The 27,968-nt window shown below is 39.6% G+C and overlaps 1 protein-coding gene and 1 long non-coding RNA gene across 2 annotated transcripts in view; one reads left to right on the forward strand and one right to left on the reverse strand.

The window, feature by feature from the left end:
- LOC116759814 overlaps nucleotides 1-27,968 on the forward strand; it is a 127,454-nt gene that overhangs the window by 32,359 nt on the left and 67,127 nt on the right. The gene's annotated exons all lie outside the window — the stretch shown is intronic.
- Nucleotides 7,795-27,823, reverse strand: STEAP4 (STEAP4 metalloreductase). Its single transcript, XM_032643960.1, has 5 exons — nucleotides 27,709-27,823; nucleotides 13,742-14,196; nucleotides 12,563-13,090; nucleotides 11,154-11,318; nucleotides 7,795-9,406 (listed from the first exon to the last, which is right to left on the reverse strand). The coding sequence occupies exons 2-5, from the start codon at nucleotides 14,192-14,194 to the stop codon at nucleotides 9,143-9,145; spliced, it is 1,410 nt and encodes a 469-aa protein (XP_032499851.1). The 5' UTR covers nucleotides 14,195-14,196; nucleotides 27,709-27,823; the 3' UTR covers nucleotides 7,795-9,142.

The raw sequence follows: 27,968 nt of genomic DNA on the forward strand, positions 1-27,968 counted from the left end.
TGAAATTAGAAACACATTTTTTTCTTTTGTATATTTGTTTTTAAGGGTATTTTACATCTTCAGGCCTTTAGAAACATATTATCTTCTCTGTTATGAGTAAGGGATTAGAGGTTGGGAAAGTAGATGCCAGCTCTATTTAGCACTTTACTAACACACTCTGTGATGAGCGTTTTCTCTCATTTATGCCTACTTTATCTTAATACACAATAGTCAATGAAACTAATTGTTAAAGGGTATATTTGGGTGAAAGACACAATAAATGGTATGATTATCAAGACATATTATCATAAAATAATCTATTTTGCAACTTTTCAGCCAATGATGCTTATCAGGTCCTCCAAGCAACGGACATCAAGATAGGATTAGAGATATATTGGAGGAAATGCCTTGCGGGATAAAGGAGGAGGGAGCTTTCATATAGCTTTCACACCGCACAAGTCTTACACCTGTGAAAGACAAAAAGTTTAAGGGGACGATTGGGTAGGAAGAGATTCCAATTGCAGTGCAGTTGTGAAACACACTTGGCTGGCCTGATGGGAAATGCCCAAGCAAATGTTGCTCATTAGAGGAACCTTGCGTGAGGAAGTAATGGTTCCGGTATCTCTGACATGCACAGTCATCGGCTGGGAGTGGTCCAAGGGCAACATGAATCATGAATCCAGTGAGTGAGGTGGTGCATTCCAAGGAGTGGCAGCTGGAGGCTGTCAATCAGCTATGTTCCCTTGCAGTAGATTCTCTTGAAGGGACATGTGACTATCTCCATGGCTGCCACTGATGTCTACTTGATGTATTTAGCCAGTTTCAAAGAGATATTTCTACTGTGAATTTCTTTTACAATATACTAAAGCCGGTTGACAGAGTCTCCTTCGTATGGGGCAGGGGAAAAGTCCTAACAGGGATTAAATCATGGATAACTTTTTGTTGTTGGATATTCCTAAAATGTCTACTAAGAATTTTAATATTATCTCACTTTAGAGAATGTGAAAGGAGGTAAAATAACATTTTTAAAAATTATTTAGCATTCTAAAAATCATAGGCCATCTAAATATACCATTAGATAATACTATTCTAAAGTCCTATCATTTTTTTTTTTTTTTTTTTTTTTTTTTTTTTGTGCTATGCGGGCCTCTCACTGTTGTGGCCTCTCCCATTGCGGAGCACAGCCTCCGGATGTGTAGTCTCAGTGGCCATGGCTCACGGGCCCAGCCGCTTCGTGGCATGTGGGATCCTCCCGGACCGGGGCACGAACCCGTGTCCCCTGCATCGGCAGGCGGACTCTCAACCACTGCGCCACCAGGGAAGCCCAAGTCCTATCATTTTTTAAAGGTAAAGTAGTTTACCACTTTAGCACTTACTGAAAAGTACAAAATTGCTAACTAGATCTACCTGTTTCTGATCAGTCTGTCCTTTTGACCCTTTTGATTTTGATCTACAACCATTTTCAAATGAATCACTTGCTTCCAAAAGGACTGGAAAAACTCCTAGCCTGGGAATAAGGTCATCTGTGGTCTAATTGTGCTTTGTCACCATGTAGCTGTGTGACCTTGCGGAAATTACTTTACCCCCTTGGGCTTCAGTTTCCAAATCTATGAAATCTTGTAGGTGAAGTTGGAGGTTATGGTTAAAATGTCTCTATATTTGTTATCAAAAACTAAAATAAAGATATGGAAGCTATATTTAGGAAATGTGTGGACAGCACATATATTGGAAAATGCAATTAATATTAAAAAAATCTTCCAGGCTGAAATGCTAGGTTACTTTCCATAAGATAAACTTTAATAAGGATAGAGTGGGTTGTTTGTTTTTAAAAAATAAACCTTTTATTTTAAGACAAGTTTTAGATTTACATAATTGTTGTGAAGATAGTACAGGGTGCTTATTTATTTTTGCTTTACATAAGTTTAAAAATATTGGTGGCAATCAGTGTTGAGTGGGTGGTATTAGTGCTGAAAGGGGGCAGGGATGGGGCTAGTGGGGCAGATGGTGGAGAGACTGGACTTAACATTTTATGTGAAAAGAATTTAGGCATATTATGTGATGTGATCCTGATATCATGTGACTTTCAAAAAAAAAACCTAATAAATGCTTAACTACATTAATAGAGACTCATGATCCAGAATAAGGGAAACAACAGTCATATTGTACTCTAACTTGGCTACACCCTATCTGGAGTTCTGGTTCTGGTTTTAAAAGGAACATTGAAATGTTTGTAGGAGATCTAAAGAAGAGGGAGCAGGGTGATGAAAGATACGGAAATTATGTAAGAGAAGAGACTGAAGGAGCTGAAGAGGTTTAGTGTGAACAAAGACTTAGCAGGGACCCACAACCAATTACTTTTTAAATTAAATTTATTTTTAAAATTGGGTAAATTATTCATATAATTAAAAAATCAAAATGATATAAAACATATATAGTGCTTCTGCTCTTATTTCTACTCCTCTGTTCCCCCATCCTGTTTAGGTATGGTTTTTTTTTATCAGTTTCTTTCAAATCCTTTCATTGTTTCTTTAGGCAATACCAGCAAATGTACATATACAAAAGGAATCAAACTTTACATGTTATTTTGCACCTTGATTTTTTTTTTTTTTTTTTTTGCTTAATAATATATTTTGGAGCTCTTTCTTTATATGTAGAAAGAAGGTGACTCGTTTGTTTTAAACAGCTACATAGAATTCCTTTCTGTGAAATCATCATAGTTTACTTAATCCATCCTGAAGATGAATGCTTGAGTTCTTGCCTATATTTTGTTTTTACAATGTTGTTCTTGAAAAACAAGAAAAATGAATACCGATGTCTATTTGTCATCTCAGAGTCTTGCAGGCGTATCTATAATGCTCAGGAGTGGGGCCCCTGGGTAAGAATTAACTCTGCATTTTTAATTTTGAAAGATAATGCCTAACTGCTCTCCTTGGGGTAGTCCCAGTTTGCACACCCAAGTCCCAGTTGCACACATGAGAATGCGTGTTTCCACAGCCTCACCCACAGAACGTGTGCTCAAACTCTTGGATTCTTGCCCATCTGTGAAGTGAGAAATGGTATTTAAATGCAGGCTGAGTCTTCATGCATTTCTTTATGAATGAAGCAGAGTGCCTTTTCATATGTTGACGAGCCTTCCCCCCACCCCCCGCTGTGAACTGTTCAGACTGGCTGCACAATTTTCTGTTGGATTGTGTAGCTGTTGTTAGTACTGAATGCTCATCCTCTTGGCATTCACCCCTACGAGCTGAAAGCTGCTTCTGTGAACACCTGTGACACTTTGCCTGCAGGATTTTTCCCTGGCCATGGTGGCCTGTACAGTGAGCATATGGGAAAACTAAAAAGAACCAGAAAGTTAGGGCCCTAGCAGCTTCTCTCATCCAGTAACAAATGGGAATTTGGTATATAAAACCCGCATCTTCCTTTCCCCTTGATGGGGATAAAAGGTATATATGACGCTGTTTCCCAGAGTTTCCCAGTGGAGTGGCTCCCACAATGGTAACTGGCTTGAAAACCCACACTTTATTCCTCCCTCGCTCTGTCTACTTCTCTACTCCATTCCCAGTACTTAATGATTTCATTTCCAGAATAAACTACACATTTGCTTTAGGATCCTTGCCTCAGAGTTGGCTTCTGGTGGAACCCAAGTCAAGCCAGGTTGTGAGGCCCATCTTTGAGTGCGACTCAAAATGTGGGCTGCAGATGGTTTGTGACCTGTTTGTCACCTGTCTGATAAATTCAAAAATTGAGCTTAAAAGTTTACAAACTTCTACAGCAATTTGATGTTGCTATGATATTTAAGTGTGGTGATTTTATGTTTTACACACACACACACACACACACACACACACACAAACATGTCTATGATGAATTGGAAAAAACAAAAACACTCCACAGTTGGAGAAGGCACAACTTTAAATGATGGCACTAAGACCAGTGGATGGAAGAACAATTAGGACAGTTTTGGTTAGATATGAGAGAATTTTCTAATTGCCCACAGTACCTAAAAATGGAAAGATTTCCTGTTGGTGGCAATCAACACTTGGGAAAAGTTAAGCCCACTTGGTTGGCTGGGCTGGTGAGACTGTAAAGAATCCTTGAGTTTGAGGGCAGATCTTTCGTTTTAACAGATTTTACTGCTCTGCCTTTATGAAACTTGAACAGTAGTTCACCTCTTTCTATGAAAGAAAAGATTGGTAAAAATGAAACCAATACATGGTTTGTATTCCTTAGTACATGCTGACTCTCTAAAAATCATAAGGGTTTAATTTTAGTTGATCCTGTTCTGATCGTTTTTGATACATTGTGAGTTCCATTCCAACAGCCCTTCATATTTACAAAACTGAAAAACTGGCAACTTTAGGTAGCGGGACTGAATTTTTTTTTTTTAACACTAAGATTTCTCACCTAGTGTTAAAATACTAAGTGAAAAGTGTTATGAGATTTCCTGGTGCGTCACTGGATCTCAAGAACAAATAAGTCGTCTCAGTGCACAATGCACTAAGGTGAAAACATAGAGAAAGAAAACATTTGCCTTGCAGCTTCTGAAGAGCTGTACTCTCCTTGGCTACTCCTCTGAACCCTCAGGTCAGGGGTTTTTGCCTACTTCTACCTGAACAGAGGTCTCTCTGCTGGTTAGGAAAGCTTGTGGCCAGATTGGAATAGGAAGGCTAAAGTGAAAGTGGCACTTAGAGCTGAGCTCAATGCTGAAACCAAGGGATCACATGTCCCTGCAACCTTAAAGGGCATCCTAAAATCAACAGTAGGCAAATGTGGAGTGCCGAAGATGGGGCAATCAGGAATATTTAAAGCTTCCTTTAAAAAGTTTCAAAAAAACGTTGCCAGTGGTTCAGTCCACTCAGCCTAATATATGGATCCAAAGGGACGTTTTGGAGGACAGCGTGAGGGTCCTCCATTGTGTTGTGGTGTCGAAAGGCAATGGCCCTGGACTCAGATGGCCTCGATTCAAATCCCACGTCTGCCTCTTACTAGGCCTCTTACTCAGATGGGCTTAGTTCAAATCCCATGTCTGCCTCTCAATGTTTTTAAGGCTCAGTTTCTTCTGAAAAGTGGGGATAATGAGAGTATTTTAGAGAATTGTTATGAGGAGTAAATAAGATAATGCATGTCACGTGTTTATTGTTTGCTCATAGTATCATACAACCAACGTCATTAAAAGCCTTCCAAGATTCCCTCCTAGCAGGAAACAGATAGAACCTTATGTACGCGGAAGGGGTCAGCTGTGTTTGGATGGTCAAATTGGTTTGATGGCTTGGGGAGGGAGAGATACTGGGAGGGATGAGAGGAGGAGATCGGCTGGGCCAGGGCATGGGTGCACGGTCCTACTCGTCCACGGCCCCCTTTCCCCAGCCCTTGCTTTCCCTGCACCCTTGATCCCCCTCCTCCCTCAGCGGGATCTTCTTGCTTCCTTTTATCTGAGAGGTCAGGGCTTCGCCTTCAGCTTCAGAAAGGTAATGAAGAGAAGAGTGACTTATTCTCTCCTCCTGAATCCTACTGAACGAATCTTTGGAAGAGTAGAGGGATTTTCTACATCATAATCTTAACTTACTGTAGAAAAGTGAAGGAGGATCATATAAGGAGAGTTTTGGTATGTGTGTATCAAACGGGTGGTGGTGTGGGTGATGGTGGTGTTGATGGAGAAGGGACATTGAGAGCTGTGTGTGCAGCACCTTGACTGCCATTCCACCTTGATCTGGGGAGGAGGTCCAGAACCTTGTGAGCTCCTAGTGGTCAAATTCATTATATTTACATTCATCGTTATCACGGCTCTTCTGTGATCCCTGAACAATAAATGCACGAAGAGCTCTTGAACGCAATTCCTAACTGAAGTAGCTTTCGAATAGGGACTTTGTTCTCTCTGCTTCTAGCTTACTGCAGGTTGCCGGCCCTCTCTTTATTTATCTGTTTTTATTTTGTTTTCAAAAGAATGATAACACCCATCAGGGCTGCAGCTGTTCAGTTGTCCAGGGCATTTCATGTCAGGTCCCACAGGTTGAAATCCAACTTGAAATCAGTCTACCCATTAAGGCATTTGCCCTGTCCGGGTGGCATCCATGTGGAGGGAGGAAGGAAAGCCTTGTTTTTCTTCCACAAAAGTCCAGTGTGGGATAGTCTACCCCTACCCCTGTTTGGCCAGCTGATGCTTTCCCTTCTCTGAGGGTAAAACTGAAACACGCAGGATGTTGAAATGCATCACCCTGCTGGGTGCAAGCTTGTGTCACATGAAGCTGCAAATCCATTAATGTGCTTTTCAACCCCTGTACTGCCTCTCCTTTTCCTTACCTCTGAAAGGAACTATTTTTAGTTCCAGATGCTGGAGCTACTGTGATTCAAAACCTTTCAGTCACTTTCTTTGGAATGCTGATGAGTCAAAATCAGAATGATTACAAAACTAGAAAGATTTTACAGAAGCAGTCATCCCTGAATATGGGGAAACCCATACAAAAATAAAAAGTATATGATATCATAAAAATTTTTCTAGAATACAGGAAACATACCAGCAGTAAGGAAGTTTAGTCTCACTTTTTAATGTAGAATAGTTTGGAACAGTTAAAAGGAATATAGTTCACCCAACACACCTAAAATGTTTAGTCTCACTTTTTAATGTAGAATAGTTTGGAACAGTTAAAAGGAATATAGTTCACCCAACACACCTAAAATGTTTCTATCTGTTTCAAACTCATTCTTTCCACCTTAAGTAAACTGGGGGAGTCAGCTGTGTTAGGATGGGCACATTGGTTTGATGGTTTGGGAAGGGAGGGATATTGGGAGGGGCGAAAGGAGGGAATTGGCTTCTCTGGTCAGCTGGTGGGGCTTGGAGCCCTTGTGGATGAGGCTGAGGGTCATGCCCAGCAATGCACTGTGACGCCAAAACACCAGGGGCGCTCTGTAACGTCTGGCTTCCTGGATGCCTTTTGTGAAGTACCCAGGTAGAGCATTTTTACTAGGTTATAAAAGTAGAATCATTTTTACTCTAGGTAAGCTTTTTTTTTTTTTAACCTAAGAATGGCATTTTCTGTTTTTAGTAATGAACCATGTAGCCAGTAAAAACTTTACTCTCTTACCCAAAAAGGAACATGGTTAATCCCAAAGGCTTTTTTTAGATCAGCCTGGATAGTACTTAACCTTTAATCAACCAATTCTGTAGCCAAAAAGCAGCTGCCAACCCTAGAATACTTGGCAGTTTTGCATAAAATAGCGGGATGAGTAGTGACAATTTCCCTGTCTTTCTCACTGATGCTCTTGGGTCAGCACCACACACCACAGCTCTGCTCAAAGTCGCAAGCTTTTTTGTATCCTTGCTTGGGTGGATCAAGAATAACGTAATGGAGTATATATTCTGTGTATCTTCTCATTAACACAAATTGAAATAAAAAACAAAATCTGGTAGGGTATAATGAAACCAACACCCTCTTTCAGTGCCAATGGTATTGACTTTAGAAATAATTTGGCAATATGTATCCAATGCTATTAAAAGTTCTTTACTTTTTAATCCCAGTTCTTTGCAAGTATTCTGAGGAAGTAATTTAAAATATGGAAAAATTGTACACGCCAAGATACCCTATGAAATGTTTTAGTAAAAAATGGATATAACCTAAATGTTGAATTAGGGCAGTGGTTAAATAAATGCGTATTTGATGTAATATTATGCAGCCATTGATTCAATACATACACCACGTAAGTAAGCAGACAAAGTCACGATATATTAAGTGAAAAAGGAAGGGTACAAAATTGAATATACAGTATAGGTAGAACGATTTTCAAAACGTTTTATAGAAAAATATCCTGGATTGTGGGTGATGTTTTAATATATTTTAATCATTTTGTATAAGGTCATATAGAATATATGATAATAAAAGTAAAAAGTAAAAGAAATGGCCTTTGTGGAGCAGGCAGAAAAATGTCAAACCTGAAGCCTTTTGGTTATTTCAGCGTGTGGGAAGGTCACACTTAAGGTTCCTCTCAGCTCCATATGTGAGCCAGAAAGGCTAATCCTGCTGAAGGTCGTCTTGGAAATGACCTCATCAGCACACAAAAGCAGAGAGAACCATCCTGCCTTCCAGCAAGGATCTGAGAAACAACCACGTCTCCTATTACAACTACTGCTCACACCTCTCTCCCCTAAGACACCATAATTCTCTCTCATCTATGTATCGGTCCAACTTACACGTTCATTATTCATTTAATTTCACTGCTTAAATTGACAACAAACTATGACAAGCTACAGAAGCTACTTTTTTATACTAGAAATGCATTTCATAGATGATTAATGTTGAACAAGATTTGGAATATATTATTTACAAAGCGTACCACAAAACCTAAACAATACCAAACCTGATATAGTGCAACTTTACAAAATTTTTTTAAATTTTGGTTTATTTGAACTTTTTGCACAAGGGCTTTTATCAGCTCTTCTTTGCTTATTGTACATTGAGAAAATCCAAGTGGGTATCCCTCATTTTTAACTCAATCTTTCCTATACCTATTCCTTTGTAGAGGAAGGCTCTATATCTTATGATATAGATTTTTATATATCCAACCCATGATTACTTACAATCAATTGTGATATTTTTATTGTTTTATAAAATAATTCCCCACACTACACATCCATATTGGTAACAAAATCAAAGAGCACACGCAACTACAGAATTCACCATGGCAATATTTATGATAACCTGCACTGCCAAAAACCAAACTAAAAATCTCATTCCTTTTACTTCCTCGGCCCTCTTCTTCAGACATATCCAATAAAGCCTTTATCAGTGGCCACGATCTTACTGTTTTCTCTTTCACTCCTCTCTGCCCTTGAACCAGAGAAGGAAAGTGCATGGACTTCCCCTAGATTTTTCAAGACGTTAGGTCATGCATGCTGCCCACAACAAAGAAGCTTACTAGTGTGAAACCACAAAGCGAATCGTGACCTCAGCACCCCCAACTCCAGCAAAAGGAGAGGCAGGGGCCAACACCGATTCAACACCAGCCTGAGATCAAACGGTGTCCATTTCTCAAAGTCAGGCATGATTTCTTTCTCTGTTCACAAGCTTCAGCCCGTGGTGGGAGAAAAACGCTTTCTTCACTGCACCCATTATTATTCTCTAAACATACAACACCATAGTTAAAAAGTCCAGGTGAATTGAACTTTGCTTTAAATATCTGTTTTTCCATTCAATGCTGATTCTGAGAATTTCGGGTTCCTTTCCCAGCCCTCACGGATCCGTGTAAGGGTCTTGTCTATACATGGCAGGATGAGGATGAACTTGATCACCAGCACCGTGCAAGGGATGATCAGTGCTATCACGTAGGCTGAAGGAAGATACCAGACAAGGCTTGAAGGACTGAGGAATCTCTTTCCGCCGTATACCAAGGTGTGGGCTGTGCACAAGATCAGGGTCAAATAACCCAGTTTGGACTATAAGCAAGAAACAAAAACATATACATTAACACTGTTTACACTGTAAGCCAATGAAGGGTATTTGTCAAAGCCACAAGCTTTTGAAACCTGTAATATTTAGAACACTGCTAAGTCCTGAAAAAGCATTAACTCTCCTTCAGGATGATCAGTATATCATTTAAAAAAAGACTGTGCTGGGCTTCCCTGGTGGCACAGTAGTTAAGAATCTGCCTGCCAATGCAGGGGACACGGGTTCTAGCCCTGGTCTGGGAAGATCCCGCATGCCGTGGAGCAACTAAGCCCAAGTGCCACAACTACTGAGCCTGCACTCTAGAGCCTGTGAGCCACAACTACTGAGCCCATGTGCCACAGCTACTGAAGCCCACGCTCCTAGAGCCCGTGCTCCCCAACAAGAGAAGCCACCGCAATGAGAAGCCCGCGCACCACAACGAAGAGTAGCCCCCGCTCGCCGCAACTAGAGAAAGCCCGCACGCAGCAATGAAGACCAAAAAGAAAGAAGAAAAAAACGCAGCCAAATAAATAAATAAAAAGACTGTGCTTGCAAATGACATGGTGGTTTCATCTTAACCTAACTGGTAAAGATTAGGTTAGGAAAGATTCCCAGGAGTAAATTCTTTTGCATTAGAATAAATAATGTACCTTCTTCTTCAATGGTAAAACTCTTTTCTGAATCACCTTTTCTGGAGGCCAGAGATGAGTAAGATACAGTACGTCCTCAAGAAGCACCACATTAGTATATGTTGCTGACTAAGAGCAGATGCTAGCTACATTCTGTCGCAATAAAGAGCAATTAGCAAACTTTACTTTGGTTGGTTGTTTGTTTTGGCCTAAATACAAAGCTCAATGTTTATTTCTGTCTTAATGTCTTGAATAAAGGTGTAAACATGAGAAAATGTTGACTGCATTTGGTCCCTGGGAGAAACTACAAGACTTCTGAAATTCAAATTGCTCTATAAAGTTCAAAGCTGATTTCAGTTACTAATAGTCTGTTCTGTTATGCTGGTTCACAAGGAGCATGCATCAGAATTACCCAGAGGGCTTGTGAAAACAAACTGCTGGGCCATACCTCCAGAGTTTCTGATTCATTTAGGTCTGGGTGGGGCCCGGGGATTTGCATCTAACATGATCCCAGGTGATGCTTGTGATGCTGCCGCTGCTGGTCCAGGTACCACACTTTGAAGACCTGGTCTATAAGATTAGTTACCAGCTGCTTTTAATGAGGTATCTGGTGGTTGATGTGTGGAAAAACCGGTTTTCCCTCTTACAGACCAGCGTTGAATCTGGTATGATGACAGTCTAGCGTATCTTGCTTTGAAGGTTTTAAAGATTATTTCATTATATGCCTTTTCATATCAATAAGTCCATATTCTAAAGTTGGTTTTCAGAAGTAGAAATTTTGTGTTTGGGTTTCTCTCTACCTTGCACCTAGTACATCTCCACACACAGAATTTAATAGTAGTTGGTGCTTTTCACTCTATACTCTTAGCTGTGGCTCTGCGAGTGGTCAGGAATCTTGGCAAGGGATGCCCTGCGAGGAAATTCAACCATTATGGAATCTGCCTTTTGGTACCAGAGTTTAGCATTTTCTAATTTGAACTTGTTTCAGTTGCTATTTTTATGAGATTGCTAGGGAAGTGATGGAGTTAAATGAAAATTTATGCAGGGTATGAGAGAAAAATGAGAATATTTGTAAAGCCAGAATCATTTTGCACTGTAAAGTAGATTAAATCGTGAAGTCTTTTACCTGGACAAATCGGAACTCTCTCCAGTTGACCGTGTTGCTAACTGATGGCAAGGAAGTGATTCCCAGGAGTACAAACAGGAAAAATCCAAGCATTCCCATAGCGATATATGAATCGCTGAGCCAGGCAGTAGAGGTACTAAATGGACTTTCTTTCTTGGCTATTGCCTAAGAAAAGTTATAAGCAATTTTTTTACAAACTGCCCAAACTTTTAAGGGATGAAAAATACCTCTGCATGGTTTCTTTTCTCAAAGAAAATTGTATAACATTTCTTAACAATCACTGAAAATAATTACACTTAGAAAAATACACTTAGATATTATATTTTTTGATAGAAAAAGTAATTGGTTCTATTGGGACTTTATTATGATAGTTGACTCCAGGAGTTGTATAGAGAGTTTTAATTGACCCTATAAATCCTAAAACAAAATAAACATTTACTTAAACCTTCTTTACCATATGGCTTCTTGTTCCCCAAGCAAAAATCGATGTTCTCAAATGATTACATCAGGATTCTGTTTTCCTGCTTTATATGCTGATTATTCACACACATGAAGTTTGAGTCCTTTCACGTTTTTTTATGTTGTAATATAGCATCAAGTCTGTTGCATCACATCTTGAGAGAAATCTGGCCCCTGTAACATGACTCTTACCCAAGGACATCCCATGTATTTGTTAGGGAAATAATGTAGAGAAATCCACAGACCCAGCACTTTGAGACTGCGGTAAGATTGGTCAGAATCAGTTATTTCCAAAGGAGAACTGATGTATAGAACTTCCTCTGGGACTGCTTTAAGACTCCCTGAGCTGATTCTCTCTGAATATTTTGACTGTACAGAATATAGTATTTGACATTTGCTCAGAATTGTTTAGTTTTCTAGTTATTCAGGACAGCATCCCACAAGTCAAACATTAATGGAGTTATAAGCATCCTTTTGTGAATTTGTTTACATTCCTATGACACATGTTTGGACAGCCCCCTCACGTATAAGATGGTTGGTTTTGACTTCCCAAAGGAAGTAGCATGCATAAAGATAGAAACTTGAAAACACCTTGGCTTCCATTTATTGAAGTAACTCAAGTAGTTTCATTAAGTTTTCCTGAGTCTCAAAATCTGTTAGTTTGTCAGTATCTCGGTGAGTCCTGGGAATACAGATATGGACCCAAGTGGACCTGGGAATCTACCTTTCATTCTCAATAGGTATATGAGATTTCAACCAGATTCAGTAAAAAACAAAACAAAACAAAACAACAAACTCCTGAAAACAAACATGAGGTGTCCAGTTATAGCTACTTTAAAAAATAAAGATGCTTAGAAGAGTGATTTTCTATAACTGTGAAGTGGCATATGGTGTAGCAGGATTGCTCTTTGATTTAAAGAATAGGAGAATACAAATGAGTAGAGATTTACCTGGGCAATGGTTCTGTTGGTCCATGTCCATCGTACATAATAACGAATAGGGATCACAAGTGTGTAGAGGACATGAAGGAAGGCAAATCCCAGTGCTATCAAGCCAAGCTGCTTTCTGCACAGCATCCAGTGGTCAAGCCAGTCTGGGAATCGGCGGTATTTTGTACCTCGGTACAGCTGCAGGATGGCCGCAATAACGCCAGGGAGGTAAACCAAGGCCAGCAGTGTAAGTGCTGCTACTGGAAAGACACGATTTGGAATAGAAATAGCCAGGTAGAATGTCCTATCTTTTTTTTCATAAACATAAGGGTAGATTACTTCTCTTATTACACAGTAGAAAAAGAAGAATACACACAGAACAGCAGACAAATAGAAGGGAAACTTCCACATTGGAAATAGTTGCAGTGGGTAGTTTTCAATTTCATTGGCTGCCATGAGAGATCCTTTATCCAATGGAGTAAGTCCAAGACTACGAACAATATCCATTACTCTTTGCTTGGCTTTGCTGTCATTTCCGCAGACAAACACCTGGGTTAAAATAATTCATTTTGTATTTATTCTTTCTTTAGTAATTATTTTGAAAGTCTGTATAAGCATTGTGCAAGACAATGCCGTATGGTAGTTAACTGCTTTTCAAACAAGGCTGTAGAAAGGACATATTTAACAAGATGATGGTTTAGACTTGCACATGTGTGTTGGATAGTTAAGTACCAGGGTTTTAAGTTGAGAGTGGCTGTAAGCATATCACACTGATATGATAAGACTTGGTTCTCCACAATGCAAACAGTTTGATCTCTCTTCCGTATTCTTGGGTGCCGTATCACTTATGGATTGCTTTTAATCTCGGTGAATAAATGGAACCCATTTCATACAAGGTAATGGGAATAGAAGGGATACCCACCAACAATTTAGCAGTGTTATTTTCTAGTACTGACAAGAGGGCTCCAGAGACTGACACCATTGGGTTCCATCAAGCTAAAAGCTGAGGGTACAGACAGTGCTAAATAAATCACTACAATTGGTTACCCTACTTGGCCAAGCCCAAGAAAGTTACTCATGGCACATATTAGCAGAATGAAGTGTTTTCTTTTGGAATTATGTTTTGGAATCTTTGACATAAGCACATATTAAAACATTCACTTTTTAAAGATGGAGTGTAAATTTATCATTTAATCTTACCTGCCGACTTGCATCCAGTGCCCTTGACTGGAGAGCCCAGGCTGAGATGGTGTTAAATGCTTTTACCACGTGGGCTCCCGGCACCAACTGAGCAAGGTACTCTGCATTCGATTGCGGATACTGCTTGATTTTCAGGTTGTTGCTGACGTCGACCAGTATTTTCCCATTGAGAACCTCAGTTAATTCTGTGAGAAAATTGTAATGTTCCCTGTGGATTGCTACGATTAAAATGTCAGATTTCTGGGCCGCTTCTGAGTAGCTCAGGACCTCTGCACCGTTGGGCAGCAGACTGGACATCTGGGGGTTTCGACTTCCAAAAACAATAGAATAACCACATTGGAGCATTTCAAGTCCCAGTGATTGTCCAAAATCTCCAGTTCCAAAAATACATACAGTCTCTTGCTTCTCTGAAGAATTCATAGTGAGAAGAAGTACATCTGTAGTTTTCTCCATAACTGAAAGATAATAATGCAAACACCCAACAAAATATGAATGTTCTGGGAAAAATTAATGAGAATTATATCCAGGAAACAGTGATTGACTGATGTTGTTTGAATCTTTTACTGAGTTATCTCAAGCATATTCCCTACAAAATTTGGAAGGAGTAAAAACTGTCTCATATATTCTATGTCTTTATTTTTTTTGAATTTTATTTTAATTTTTTTTTATATAGCGGGCTCTTATTAGTTATCTATTTTATACAAATTAGTGTATATATGTCTCATATGGCTTATTAACAAAATCTTCTATTGGATAAAGAAATGCAGTAAAAACCCAAGACGCTTACTGGTTGCTGTCTTAAACTATGGACATGTATCACAATGATACTGCATTTATTGAACACTTAACAGTTCCTAAAGTTCTCAAGAGCAAAATCTGACAATGCAGTAATAAGGAAATTACAGGCCAATTCATTTATGTTTAGTGATACAAAAATCCCAGATTAACCAACAGAATCTGGTAGCCTGTTAAGAGACAGTGCACATTGATCACATGGGATTATTCTAGGAATGTAAAGATTAGTTCTGTAAATTCAATATTAGAAAATCTTAATAGAACTCACCATATTAGAAGATTAAGGAGAAAAAGGTGACCATGTTTATGTATGCTAAAAGATCAAGAACCTATATGTCTTCAGAAATTTATACAACATTGTAAATTAACTATACTTCAATAAAAAAACTAAAAAAATGATATTTATTCTTGATTCATATTTAAAAAGGAACAAATAGATATTTCCTTAACATACAAAGTATCTATTTAAATAGCCAAAGTATCTATCTAAATAGCCAGTTGGAAGAAAAAGTTTAATCTATACCTCACACTCCCCCCCAAGGTAAATTTAAAATATATTAAAGATTTAAATATTTTTTTTTAAATGGAACTATAATAGAACTAGAAGAGGCCATGGAGAATTATTTTATAACCTTAGACGGGAAAGGCCCTTTTCCTATATCACAAATCCTTGAAATCGTTAAAGAATAAAGGGACAAATGTGATTACATAAAAATAAATAATACCTGCAAAGCAAAAAATCATGATAAGTGAAGTCACAAGATAATCAAACTGGAAATATATATATATATTTTTTTTTTTTTTTTTGCGGTACGCGGGCCTCTCACTGTTGTGGCCTCTCCCGTTGTGGAGCACAGGCCCCGGATGCACAGGCTCAGCGGCCATGGCTCATGGGCTTAGCCGCTCCGCGGCATGTGGGATCTTCCCGGACCGGGGAATGAACCCGCGTCCCCTGCATCGGCAGGCGGACTCTCAACCACTGCGACACCAGGGAAGCCCTGGAAAACTATTTTAAACTCATACAAACCAATAAAAAATTTGCCCACTAGACAATAGGGCAAAAGAATATGAGCTGCTAGTTCATCCTAGGGACATATGACTTTTCAATATAGTAAAAGATTTCTTAATCTTACCCAAAGTAAAAGAAATGCAGGATAAAACTAAACTGAGATACTGTTATAAACCATGTGATTGTGTTGCTTTTTAAGGTTTTGAAATTTAAAGATCTTGAAGTTTTCATGATCTAATAAAATAATCTAGGATACTCTCTCCACTTTCAAAGAATATTATTTCTTCCTTCGGTACTGGATTTTTCTCAAAAAATTTTCTCTTCCCAATATTTAGCATTTAGTTTAAACTTTTAGTTAATCTTTTTTTTTGGTGTGTGTGTGTGTGTGTGTGTGTGTGTGTGTGTGTGTGTGTGTGTGTAGTCTCTTGTGTTCAGTGATGCATCCTCAGTGCTAAAAAAGAGCACTGCCTGTGATGGACCAGGCACTTCTTGGTAAATATTTGTGGGATCATATTAGAAGGGTGGAATGTCGGAGCTGGAAGCAGCGGTTTCCTCTGTGTGCCAGGCACAGCATGAGGTGCATGATGAGGAGGAAGCTGAGTGAGTACAGACTGAGCACTGGGAGTTAGGGAGGAGTAAGGTGAAGCAGAGAAGTGGGGGAAGGTGTTGTAAGGACATTGCTTCTTCCACCCAAATGGGTTTAAAGTAAAACTTCGTGAATTTGATGTGGAGTTTTAAACCAGTCCTAATCACTCTTCCATTCCAGCATGGTGAATTTCATGCAGATTGTAGAGCATATGAAGATTGCACCTTTTCAATAGGATTTCAGAAATTTGCCCTTTCCATTTTAGCCCATGGAAAACACCTGTTTTTTGTTTGATTTTCTTGAAGTATAGTTAATTTCCAATGTTGTGTTAGTTTGGGGGTAAGCAAAGTGATTCAGTTATACATATATATATATGTATATATATATATTCTTTTTCAGATTCTTTTCCATTATAGGTTATTACAAGATATTGAATATGGTTCCCTGTGCTATACAGTTGGTCCTTATTGTTTACCTTTGTTATATATAGTGGTGTGTATATGGTTTTTTTTATAAATTTATTTTATCTATTTATTTTTGGCTGTGTTGGGTCTTCATTGCTGTGCACGGGCTTTCTCTAGTTGCGGTGAGCGGGGGCTACTCTGTTGCGGTGCGTGGGCTTCTCATTGTGGTGGCTTCTCCTGTTGCAGAGCACGGGCTCTAGGCGTGTGAGCTCAGTAGGTGTGGCTCACAGACTCTAGAGCGCAGGCTCAGTAGTTGTGGCTCACGGGCTTAGTTGCTCCGCGGCATGTGGGATCTTCCTAGACCAGGGCTCGACCCCATGTCCCCTGCACTGGCAGGCGGATTCTCCACCACTGTGCCACCAGGGAAGCCCAGTGGTGTGTATATGTTAATTCCAAACTCCTAATTTGTCTCCCCGCCCCCCCGCTATCCCCTCCCCTGACATATTATCATATTATCATTTGGATTACCTTAATCATTGCAGCGAGAGAGTCCAGACTTCATTTTGACCACGTGGCCCCTACATTCATCTATTCTAACCTGTCATAAAATTTTTTTTTAAAAATGAAGATATTAACTACACTACACTAGTATTTTTTGCTCCACTTACTGGCCACGTGACCTTGGGTAAGTTAAACTATTTGTGTTTCAGTTTCATCAACTTTAAAATGAGAGATCTGTAGTACCTACTCTAGAGGCATTGTGAGGATCAGATGAATTAATGTATCTTAGAACAATTCCTGAGACTAAGTACTCAATAAGCTGTCTATTATTAGGAGAGTATTTAATATGCTATAATTAATTAATCAGTCTATTAATGATCTGATTAATGTAGTCTTTATATAAATTCTATAAACTAAGGGTTAATTATGCTTCTATAACTGATTATTGGAATATATAAAATTTACCTGAAATAGTATTCAATAATTCTTGAGAAGCTTCTGCTTTCCCCACTTCTTTCTCATAAATAAAACCTTATATAAAATGGCTTCAGAGCATATGAATTTATCAAAACACAGATGTAAAAACAGCTCAAGTGTGAATTTCTCTCATTTGTAATTCTTTCACATTTTACTTTAATATTTCTCCCTTAAAATGCAGCTTGGCAATCCAATATAACACACTTGGGCTGTTATCCCAAGCATTAAAATTTATTTTCCCTCTTAAATCTTCAGAGACAAACTGAAGATACAAAAACAGTAAGGAGATATTAAAATATCACTGGTGGAGTCAATAGAAAGAAATACAGTTATTCCACTGGGCAGTTAGTTACTCTGTATCAAGTTATAGAAGTTATAGGGTTGATAACTGTGTCACACACATCTTGAGTTCCCCTTCAAATCCTCCTGGTTCTATTTCCAGTCCTTGGGCAATAACTGGGCTCTGCTCTGTTTCCACTGCCTAACAGAGGCTCACTTTGGGGCTCTAGATCTTTTAGCTCTCGATCCTTGTCCTGGGCTTCTCTGATACCTGTGCCTGTTTGGCACTCAGACATGTACAGCCCATTGCCCCATCATAGACAACGGAGTACAGGACTCCATGGATAAGTGCTTCCCCTTTCATCTTCTGGAACACAGTTCTGACACATTTCATAAGGCTCCTATGAAAGTCCTAGAGGAATAGAGTACCACTCATCTGTAACAGTGGCCGATTTAATGGGCTTCTGTCTTTCCCATGTTCCCTGGTTTAAGCCCCTTGCCCCTCACTCCTGTTCCCTGGAATCACTTCCGTAATAAACTATCTGCACACAAGCCTTTGTTACAGGCTCTGCTTGCAAATCAACCCAGGATAATACACTGTTTTGATTATTATTATCTTTTTATGGTAGAAGAAAAATGATCAGACCTCAGGTTACAACTGGGATGATGAAATAACATGTAAAAAATTTAAAAGTTAGCTAATTCTTTGGAAGAATTTGATTCAGCACTCTTGGAAAAAATATCCTAAAAACAGATGTTCATGAAAATGAGATGTATGCACACTCTAAACCACAAGGGAGATCTCATTGAGGGTGTATTTTACAGTAAGTACCAGGTAAAGAAGGAAGTTACAATCATTTCAGACTATTTGTAACTCAAAATAACTCCCATGTATAAACGTGGATTTATGGAGGTAGTAAGGTTTCTTGTTCAAAGACTTGTAAAAAAACTTTCCTAGTCCTCTTTTATTCATAGATGTAGGATGGAAGGAATAAAGAAAATAAGAAAGGTGGTAAACAGGAAGCGGAGTTATTAAGGGAAAGTTGGGGTAAGATGGTTATGGCATAGTGGTCTCCTCTCCTTCCTTCAGCGCTTTCCAAACCTCAGTTATGTAACAGAAATCAAAACAAGACTACCCCCTGGTTTGGAAAATCTGCAGGTTTTGCCTCCTGTGGAAGCATCTTCCAGAGAGGGAGGCCAAGACAGGCAAAGCGACCCCGCAAGAGTGTTTATATAGATCAGAGATTGGCAACCAATGATGCAGATGGAAAGGTGACAGAGACAACTGTGAGGGCCATGGTAGCAGCCACCAAGAAGCGTAAGCGTGAGTGAGTGTGTGCGCGTGCGTGTGCCTATGTGATGAAGTGGTACTGGTGTGGGTCATGTAGAGTCTCGCCCATCAGGTCCCTCTGTCTGCAGATCCCACCCCAGGTTCTGGGAACCTAAGGCAGCATTCCGCTGGATGTTCCCAGCTAGGTATCCCTTGAGGATGTTAGGGCCAGTCTGGTTTGTGCTTTTACTTCTCTCATCTCCCAGAGGTCAGAGGGCAGAGAGGCCCAGTTCTAGCTTTAGAGGATTCTAGAATATGAAAAACATGGAAATGTCCTAATGGAATACAAACATTTCACATTTTAAATGCTTGTATTTAACAAGCAAAGAAACCTTTTTATTTAAAATAATTACAGATTCACAGTAAGTTTAAAGCTAGTACAAGAGGTCTTTGTGCATCCTTTATCATTTCCTCCAGCGTTTACATTTTATATAGCTAGAGTACAATATCAAAACTGGGAAACTGATATCAGGACATTGGGTGTGTATAATTCTCTGTCATTTTATCCCTTGTGTGGGTTCAGGTACCCACTACTGCAATCAGGATGCAGAACTATTCCGTCACTACCCCTTTACAGTCATACTTATCCCCCTCTCTGACTCCAGCCCCAACCCCTGGAAGTCATTAATCTGTTCTCTGCTCTGTAATTTTATCATTTTGAGAACGTTATATAATGAAATCACACAAAATGCAACCTTTTCATATTGGCTTTTTTTCACTTAGCATAATGCCCTTGAGATCCATCCAAGTTGGCGCATATGTAAATAGCTCATGTAAATAGTTCGTTCCTTTTTAGTGTTGAGTCCATGGTATGGACTTCTTCATTTGCTAGTTTGCTACCTGAATGTCCTGTTTGGAAATGTTGCAACAGCGTTACAAAATTTGCATGTTTTAAGTGTTTATACTTAACAAGTCAATGCTATCGAATGCTCAGGCACCACCTCCTGAGATTCTGAATCAATTGTCCTGAGGTAGGGCCCAGACATCTGTATTTTTAAAAAACCAGACCAAACAGATCAGTTCTAAAGAGCATCCAGAGCTGAGAACCACTGGAAATGGGAAAAGATAAGGGTATCTTTTTTGGAAAGAGACGGTGAGGAGGGAAAAGGCAGAGGGAGAACAGGCTGTGGATGAGCTTGTAGGGGGATGCAGAAACATTTCACCTGCTTTACAACTTCTTCCTCTAAATAACCATTGGCTGGGTCTGATAGCCTAGAATTCCTACTTTTATGAAAACTGGAGGCAAAAAAAAGAGTGTGTAGGCCCCCTATGGGAGAGGGTCAAGGGATGCCAGACACAAGACTTGGTAGGCTTTGCTCTACAATTCCCTTAAGGAAACTTTGATGAGTTGTCTTCCATGAGCCACAAGTTATGGTTTGATCAAATCCAGCTATGAATCTGCTACAGTCACTCCTTCATAGCATCTCTCATACGGTGCCAGACAACATCCCGTTTACATTCGGATGAAACCAGTATTAAAGACATTGTGCCCCTTTCTCCCTTTGAGAATTCAGCTTTGAATTCTGAAGCGATTGTTCACACAAGGTTTTGAACTCCTCCTACAGTACCCTCTCCGGACACCCCCATGCCCTCCGTCGGGGTTGTAGCACACAAGTCCAGTGATCTGGCCTGGCACCTCCAGGGAGTCAGAATACAAATGACACTTTTAAACTCTGTACAACGTGACAGGATTTTAATTTGATGCCTGTAAACAGGGATTTTTAAAATTCCTTCCTTCTGTTTTATTATCCCTTCTGAATTTCAACCTGAAAGCCCTAGATGACTTGACAACACATCTGTAGTGAGCTGAAGCCCATCAATCAAATGTTTCTTTTAATTACCAGGCATAGGGGCAGGACGGAGTTCTGCAACTAGGCCAGCCTTCCTCTGATTCAGAGCATTTGTTTTAATATATCCCAGGGACAATTGGAAAGCAAAAAATAGTAAAAAAAAATATATATATATATTTTAAGACCTTACAATAATACATGAACCCATCCAGTTTATTCACTGAGCTATTTCTATATTTAGGGAGATCAAGGCTCTTTAGGGAAAGCAAGCATGCTCACATTTAAGCACATATTCTTTTACTAACAGGTATATATTACTGTAGCAAAATCAGAAGCTCTTGGTTTAAAAAGACCACTGATTGTAGTTTACAAAAAATGTAATGTGCCCATAATTAATGGAGTTTTCTAATTTTTTTGACAGTTCCATCTTCAGCCTATATATGCTATTTGAAAATATAATAGTACTTTTCTTATTTTAGCCTTGTAGTTAGAAGTAGCTCTGTCAGTAATAGCTATAGACTGACATAAATCTATCATTTAAAGCTCTTAATCTAAATAAAGAAACCACTGCAGGTTGGTTGCTGAAAAATTGATTAATGATTTCAATTGTTTTGGGAGAAAATGTTATGTATCTCATAGCACTCTAATTTACTGATGTTTAGTTTTTATGCTAGCCAATAGAATGACCCAAAAGGAAACTAATCTTAACTTGTCCAGTCTGATTAAATCACAAGAGCATAACTAAATATAACCTTTACATTAATATTCTATGGGGATATATATCCACATGAATTGCTAATAAGTAAAACTAGCCATGACATGCTGCAGCTAAAATGATTCTGTCAGTAACATTTCACTGCCACCCAATGAATACAAGGAGAGCAAGGTAATGCAGAGCTATATTATCTATTTTAATTGTACTTTAGGAGAAAATTTATTTATTTTAAATATTGGTTCTTTGGTGAAATTCTGGTCCAACTAAAAATCTTTTTAATACGTGTTTTCACATTTACATCTCAGTTGCATCTGTCAAGATAAATGAAGATTGTTTTATGATTCCCTGGCTAAGAATTTTATCATGTAGGTTTATTATCCCCTGTCTAGGCTAGTTAGTTCATTTGATTAAAGCTGGGGATCATGACAGCAAGGTCAGGGATTCAGTCATGGCTGAGTTAATTTACCTTGACCTCTGTTTGCATTCTAAATCCTGAACAGCTTATAAATCTGTCGTTCACCAAAGATTCAGCACGAGAATCAGGACCTGGATTGCCACCATCAGAAAAACAACTCTGTCTCACTGACTGGGTGGCATTTGACTCGTACACAATACCTGAGCATTTGCTTTTTTTTTTTTTTAAGTAGTTTTTTATTTTTTTAATTTTAAAAAAATTTTATTTATTTATTTATTTATTTTTGGCCGTGTTCAGTCTTTGTTGCTGCCCACAGGCTTTCTCTAGCTGCAGTGAGTGGAGGCTACTCTTCCTTGCGGTGCGCGGGCTTCTCATTAGGGTGGCTTCGCTTTGTTGCGGAGCACGGGCTCTAGGTGTGCGGACTCAGTAGCTGTGGCTAGCAGGCTCTAGAGCGCAGGCTCAGTAGTCGTGGCTCACGGGCTCTAGAGTGCAGGCTCAGTAGTTGTGGCACACAGGCTTAGCTGCTCCGCGGCATGTGGGATCTTCCCGGACCAGGGCTCGAACCCATGTCCCCTGCATTGGCAGGCGGTTTCTTAACCACTGTGCCACCAGGGAGGTCCTGAGCATTTGCTTATTGGGTAATTTGGTGATCACAAAAACCCACTTAATATTTAGTATCCATTAATGGGTTTTGCTTTTCTTGGACTGCTGTAGTCAGAGATATTTAAGAAGTGATTTGATCATTTCAGAATTAACTTTGTTTAAATAAATTTCCTGTGAATAGTTATTTATCCTCACCTTGAGGCCACTGGGAATTATCTCACTATTGATAACTGCCAACTCAGTTTGGAGATAGAGCAGCTTTGCTATGGATCTGATCCCATTCCCTGGCCCCCAACCCTGCTGATGGGGTAACTCCAATCTGCTTCAAAGCATCTCCTCGGCATTTTTAGAAATCTCCTAGGGGTGGTTTACATGTCTTGTATATAGTCTCCTTTATCTTCTTTTGGGCACCGTTTTCTTCTATTTCTAATTTGGCTCTGGAGGCAAGGACTCCCAATGGCCAGAGTATGTCTAATGTTCGCCAAGACCCCATGAGCTGGAGCTGCGACCATGATCTTGCCTTTCGGCTGCTTCATTTCTTACCCCAGGAGGGAAAGGGCCCTTGAAACACCTTTCCGCTTCCCGTATTATACTCTGATATACAAGCCTGAGGGCAGTGCTGGTTGATCAATATATTTTAGTGAAAGCAGCTCCTTCTTTTTAAGTCCTAGTTATTTAATTTCAGCTCTTTTTAGTTGTGTGGTATGACCAGAGCTGGCTTGCCAGCTGAAAGTTTGAAATCAGCCGTGGTGGGAGTTTTCACACCATGGAAATCAGCAAATGCTGTAATTCAGGACATTTTTTTTTTTGCCTTAGAGAGCCATTTACCAGCATACCACTGACTCTTTCTCTCATCCCCTTCTCCCCAAGACTCTGCCTGTGACCATGGAAATGGAGAAATAACTGGACTGACAGGATGATATACTTTCCCACTCCTGACTTTGTACTTTAAGCCTTAAAATCTCTTTCCTTAGAGGCCTTCCTTCTTGGAAGGCTCCTAGGTTCTTAATGATAACAGAATCCTTGTGGCTTCCCTCCCTCAACAAATGTTCCAGACCCTCTCCACTGCACACATGGAGTTAACACGATTTTGGCTCTAAGTCTGACACCGCTAGACTCTTGGTTCCCTCAGGGAGATAGATACAGGGACCTCTTTGTGTACCATCATCCCTCAACACATATCTTCTAATTTTCCAGACTTGCATTAAAAAAAAAAAAAAGCACAGTTTAGGATCTCAGTTGAAGATAACCATTATTAACTGCAATGAACCATTTACCAACTTGCTAATTGCTTTCTCCTCAGCCCCCTCCCGTATCTCATACCACCTAAGTCAGGGAAATTGAATAGGATGAAGAAATCATTTTAGTACTTGGGTACTGGAGAAGAAACAACTAGAAGCATGATCATTTCTATAATAAGAATGATTTGCTGTAACTTAGTTCTTTTGAACTGTTCAATAGGCTTCATTTCTTGTGCCATGCCTTCAGGTATTAAAGAAGGGCTCAAGTGTTTTACTTAAGTTAAACTAATTAAAACCTTTAAAAATTCAATATTCCAACTTTCATGACCTCAGTTAAATGCCTTAATCTCATTACGTCACTCTTTAAAATGAATTAAACTCCAAAGTATTATAGTTACAAATTTATTATGAACCTTACCCAGGATAGCAACATAATGGGGTTACTAAAATGAGAAGAAATACCAAGGTTGCTGCAATTTCTTTATCCTTTTAAAAATAGTTATAATAATTTCCACTACTTACTTTATATGTACTGTACAGCATACAGCAATCTCATGCTTCTTCCCAAAGGGCAGGACACTTTGACCCTATTAACTAGTACAGCTCAGGGGGCATCCATGCTTATAACCCCCTATGCCCATAATGATAAGCATCTTTCAAAAATAAAAATTAGTGTTATCAACAATGTCTTGGTAGGATTGCGTGTTTTTGACAGATTTATTGAACAGCCTCTCTGAGCCAGGCACTGTGCTATACAAGAGGGATAAAGCGATAAACTTTAGACTGACCTGGTCCTCCAGGGGCTCCCAAGTTGGGGAAGATGTAGACACATAATCAAACTGCTGCAATACAACGTGTGAAGATGTTGCATATACAGAGGAGGGGAGCTATTCTACCTGGGAAGTAGGACAAGAAAGTTTCCCAAAGTCTGTGCATAATTGCTTCAGACACTGCTTAATTTGGGCTCAAAACTGTTTCAACACCCTGTAAAATGAAAAGTATAGATGAAGATGTATAATCAGTGTGGACCATTAGCCACGCCCTCCTATTCCCATGCTTCTCAGCGCTTGTGCCATCACCAGTGAAACCCTGGTTGGAACACTTGGCCCTGTGCTTGATGCCATTTTTTTTCCTTCAATATTGGGAGCTAAGGTAAAAGAGATGTGTTCTAATAACCCCTCTCTAAGAGGAGTGCTATACAGTTATATTAAGTTACCTCTCAGCTTTCTCTTTTTTCAGAATTGTAGTTCCTGACTTTTCAAAATTATCCTTTGCACACATTTACCTTCCTTATAAGATGAAAAGCGATCTTAACTTCATCCTGACATGAAGACTGATCATGTAACCTACATTTCAAAGAAACATACTTTACTCAAAATAACTTTTCAGAAGGATGCAACCATCAAAGTTCAGTATGATAAGGCTTTTTTACACGTGGCAGACTACACTCTTCTAGAACAATGTGGAGAAGCATTCAGATTAGGATGTCATGTCCTGCCTAGGTAATTAGGGTGGAAATGCTTCTTTGAGTAGAACACTGCATATTTTTTGCAGTGACGTATTTCTGAAAGATGATCTTCATACAGTGCAAGCATTCTTTGTTCCTTTTTCCGTAATGATTTTGAAGAACAAATTGCTTACGTATGTTGGCCAAGTATGTTTTCTTACCATACATTGTTTTCAGCATTAATTATCCTTTAGTTATTTACTTAGCTTTATTCCTTCCAGGTCTGATTTCTTCTCAACAAAAGAACAAGTGTTAATTCAGATCATTTTGGAAATGACCTAAAAGTCATTCAAAATTCATGGTAGGTTGAATACACCATGTGGAACTGTTCATAGTTAACTGTCTTCATAGTTAACTAGTGACCCATTCTCTTTGGATGTGCAGAGCACAGAAGGACGTACAAAGCACAGAGTCAAACAGGTGGCTTCAGAGGCCTTGTAAACTTTATTTCTATTACTTCTGGCCTAACTACAACTTCAAAAAAAAATCCCACACAGAAAACTTCACTATCCACAGCCTGTCCGAGATTCTTAGAGTAGGAATTATAGGTAGATGTAGTTGCAGACACTTAACAATTGACAAGGACAACCCAGAAGAAACCTACAAGTTGCCCTGGCAAGTCTTCAAGTTTGAAAGGTGATTATATCTTTTTTTTTGCTAGCAGATTAACTTTGTGAAGATTTTAAAAGGAAATAATTTTTAAATAGCAGTTGACAAAAGATGCAAATGACGTATAAAGATAACTGGATGGTGAGGATCATAAGGATCATCATCTCCTTCAGGAGATAAGGAAATGTAGAGTGACTGTGCAGGATTTCTTCCATTTTGGAATTCTATGAGAAATGAATCTATTTTCCTTAAAACTGTTCAGAATAAGGCTCAAGGCTGAAGGTCATCAATGTATGAACAGGCTTATAAAAACGTATTTGGTTACTTCGAACAACAGTTAGCAAGCTTAAGCAAGGCAGGGATCCGAAAATCATTCTCAAGTTAGGGGTCAGGCCTCGAACATGCTGGTTTCTGAACCTTCAGTTGCCGTGTGAACTTCAGCAGCACCATAAATGTTGCCAAATGGACAGAGTGCTATGACCCAGTTTCTCCATAGACATGTTCCATTTCCTTTACAACCTTGAAGCCTGATAAATAGGGAGTGCTTCATCCTGCTTTTGGGGTTGGCAGTGTTTGCCATGCAGGTAGAATACAGGCAGGTAGAATTTCATACTGTGCTAAATCAAAGCATTCTGAAAAACTCAGGGCCTTGCAAAAAAGTTACTGCTTCAAATAAATGTGCCATTTTATAAAATTACACCTACTGTATCAGAAAAAAATGTTCTTTCATATGAGTGACATTTATATGACTGCCATTTATAGGGAATAGGACATTCTCATACGGCAAGGCTGAAGAATTGGTTTGGAAAGCTGAGCGTATTCTCTGAATGATAAATGTGGTACAAGTCTAGATACTCCGTGGGGAAAGACTATCTCTCCACAGCTGGGTAGTTTCCCTATAAAAGTGAAACCTGCATTATTATGAAGAAAGTAATTACTTGGTTACACTTAGAGCATTGATGAAATTTTCAGTGTATTTCAAACCTGCAAACATCTTTAGTCATGTGTTTTCACCTTGTTAGAGTTGGATTTTGTGGCTGCTCTGGTCCAAGAGCCTTTTATTTTACATGTGTGGAAACTGAGGCTGAGGTACTGAACTTCTAATTAGAACTAGGAATAGAATTCCCCAATCCACCCCTGCCCTAGTCTCCATCCAATTCACTTTCCCTTACACCAGTCATCTTTTAAAGAAAGTTTCTAAATTACTATCCAGAGGGAAAAACTACCTTCCAGCTGCCTCTGGACAAACAGGGAACCAAAGGCTTTGTTTACTCTAAACAATTACATTCCAAAAAATATTTCTCTGGAAAAGCCATCACTAAACTGCACAAGGACATTGGAATCAAGATCAAGGATGGAAGCGGTTGCAGATCTCAGGACACATTTTCAGCTCTTGGTCAAGGAGCGGACTCAGATCTAGATTGCCTTTATCCAGAAGTAAGATACAGAGAGGAATCCAAACCTCCAAGTCTTCTCCTTCGGTCTCGTCTGCACCCGGGGGATGAAAGGCTAGGAAGCAAGCCACTTGTTGAATTGCTTAACTCATCCGGCCACACCCTTCGGTGGCCTTGCACCTTCTTCCCAGGGTGAGCAGGTTTGCGGAGTGGGGTCCTGGAAGCAGGGGTTCGAGGTGGGCGGAAGCTAATAAGGGAGGGGAGCCCTGTGGCGAAAGGTACCAGGCGAAGGCCAGCAGCAATGTGACCCACCTGCGAGAGAGGTGTTTCCCAGGCAGCTGTGGTCCAGCGTGGCTGCTGCGGGGCGAGCTGAGTGCCGGGCCGAGAGGGGACGCTGTGTGGCGTTCAGGTCGGGGCTGCGGTTCGCCGCTCTCGTCGGTATAAGAAGCCGGAGAGCGGAGGGAGGGGCCCACTAGATTGCGCAAGAGAAGCGGTGAAGAAAGCAAGCGTTTCCAGGAAGAGTTCAAGCTGGGAATCCTGGGCAGCTGGAAAGACCAGAAATTCCGGTGCTG

Source organism: Phocoena sinus, chromosome 9, assembly GCF_008692025.1.
Source record: "Phocoena sinus isolate mPhoSin1 chromosome 9, mPhoSin1.pri, whole genome shotgun sequence".
Classification (NCBI taxonomy): domain Eukaryota; kingdom Metazoa; phylum Chordata; class Mammalia; order Artiodactyla; family Phocoenidae; genus Phocoena; species Phocoena sinus.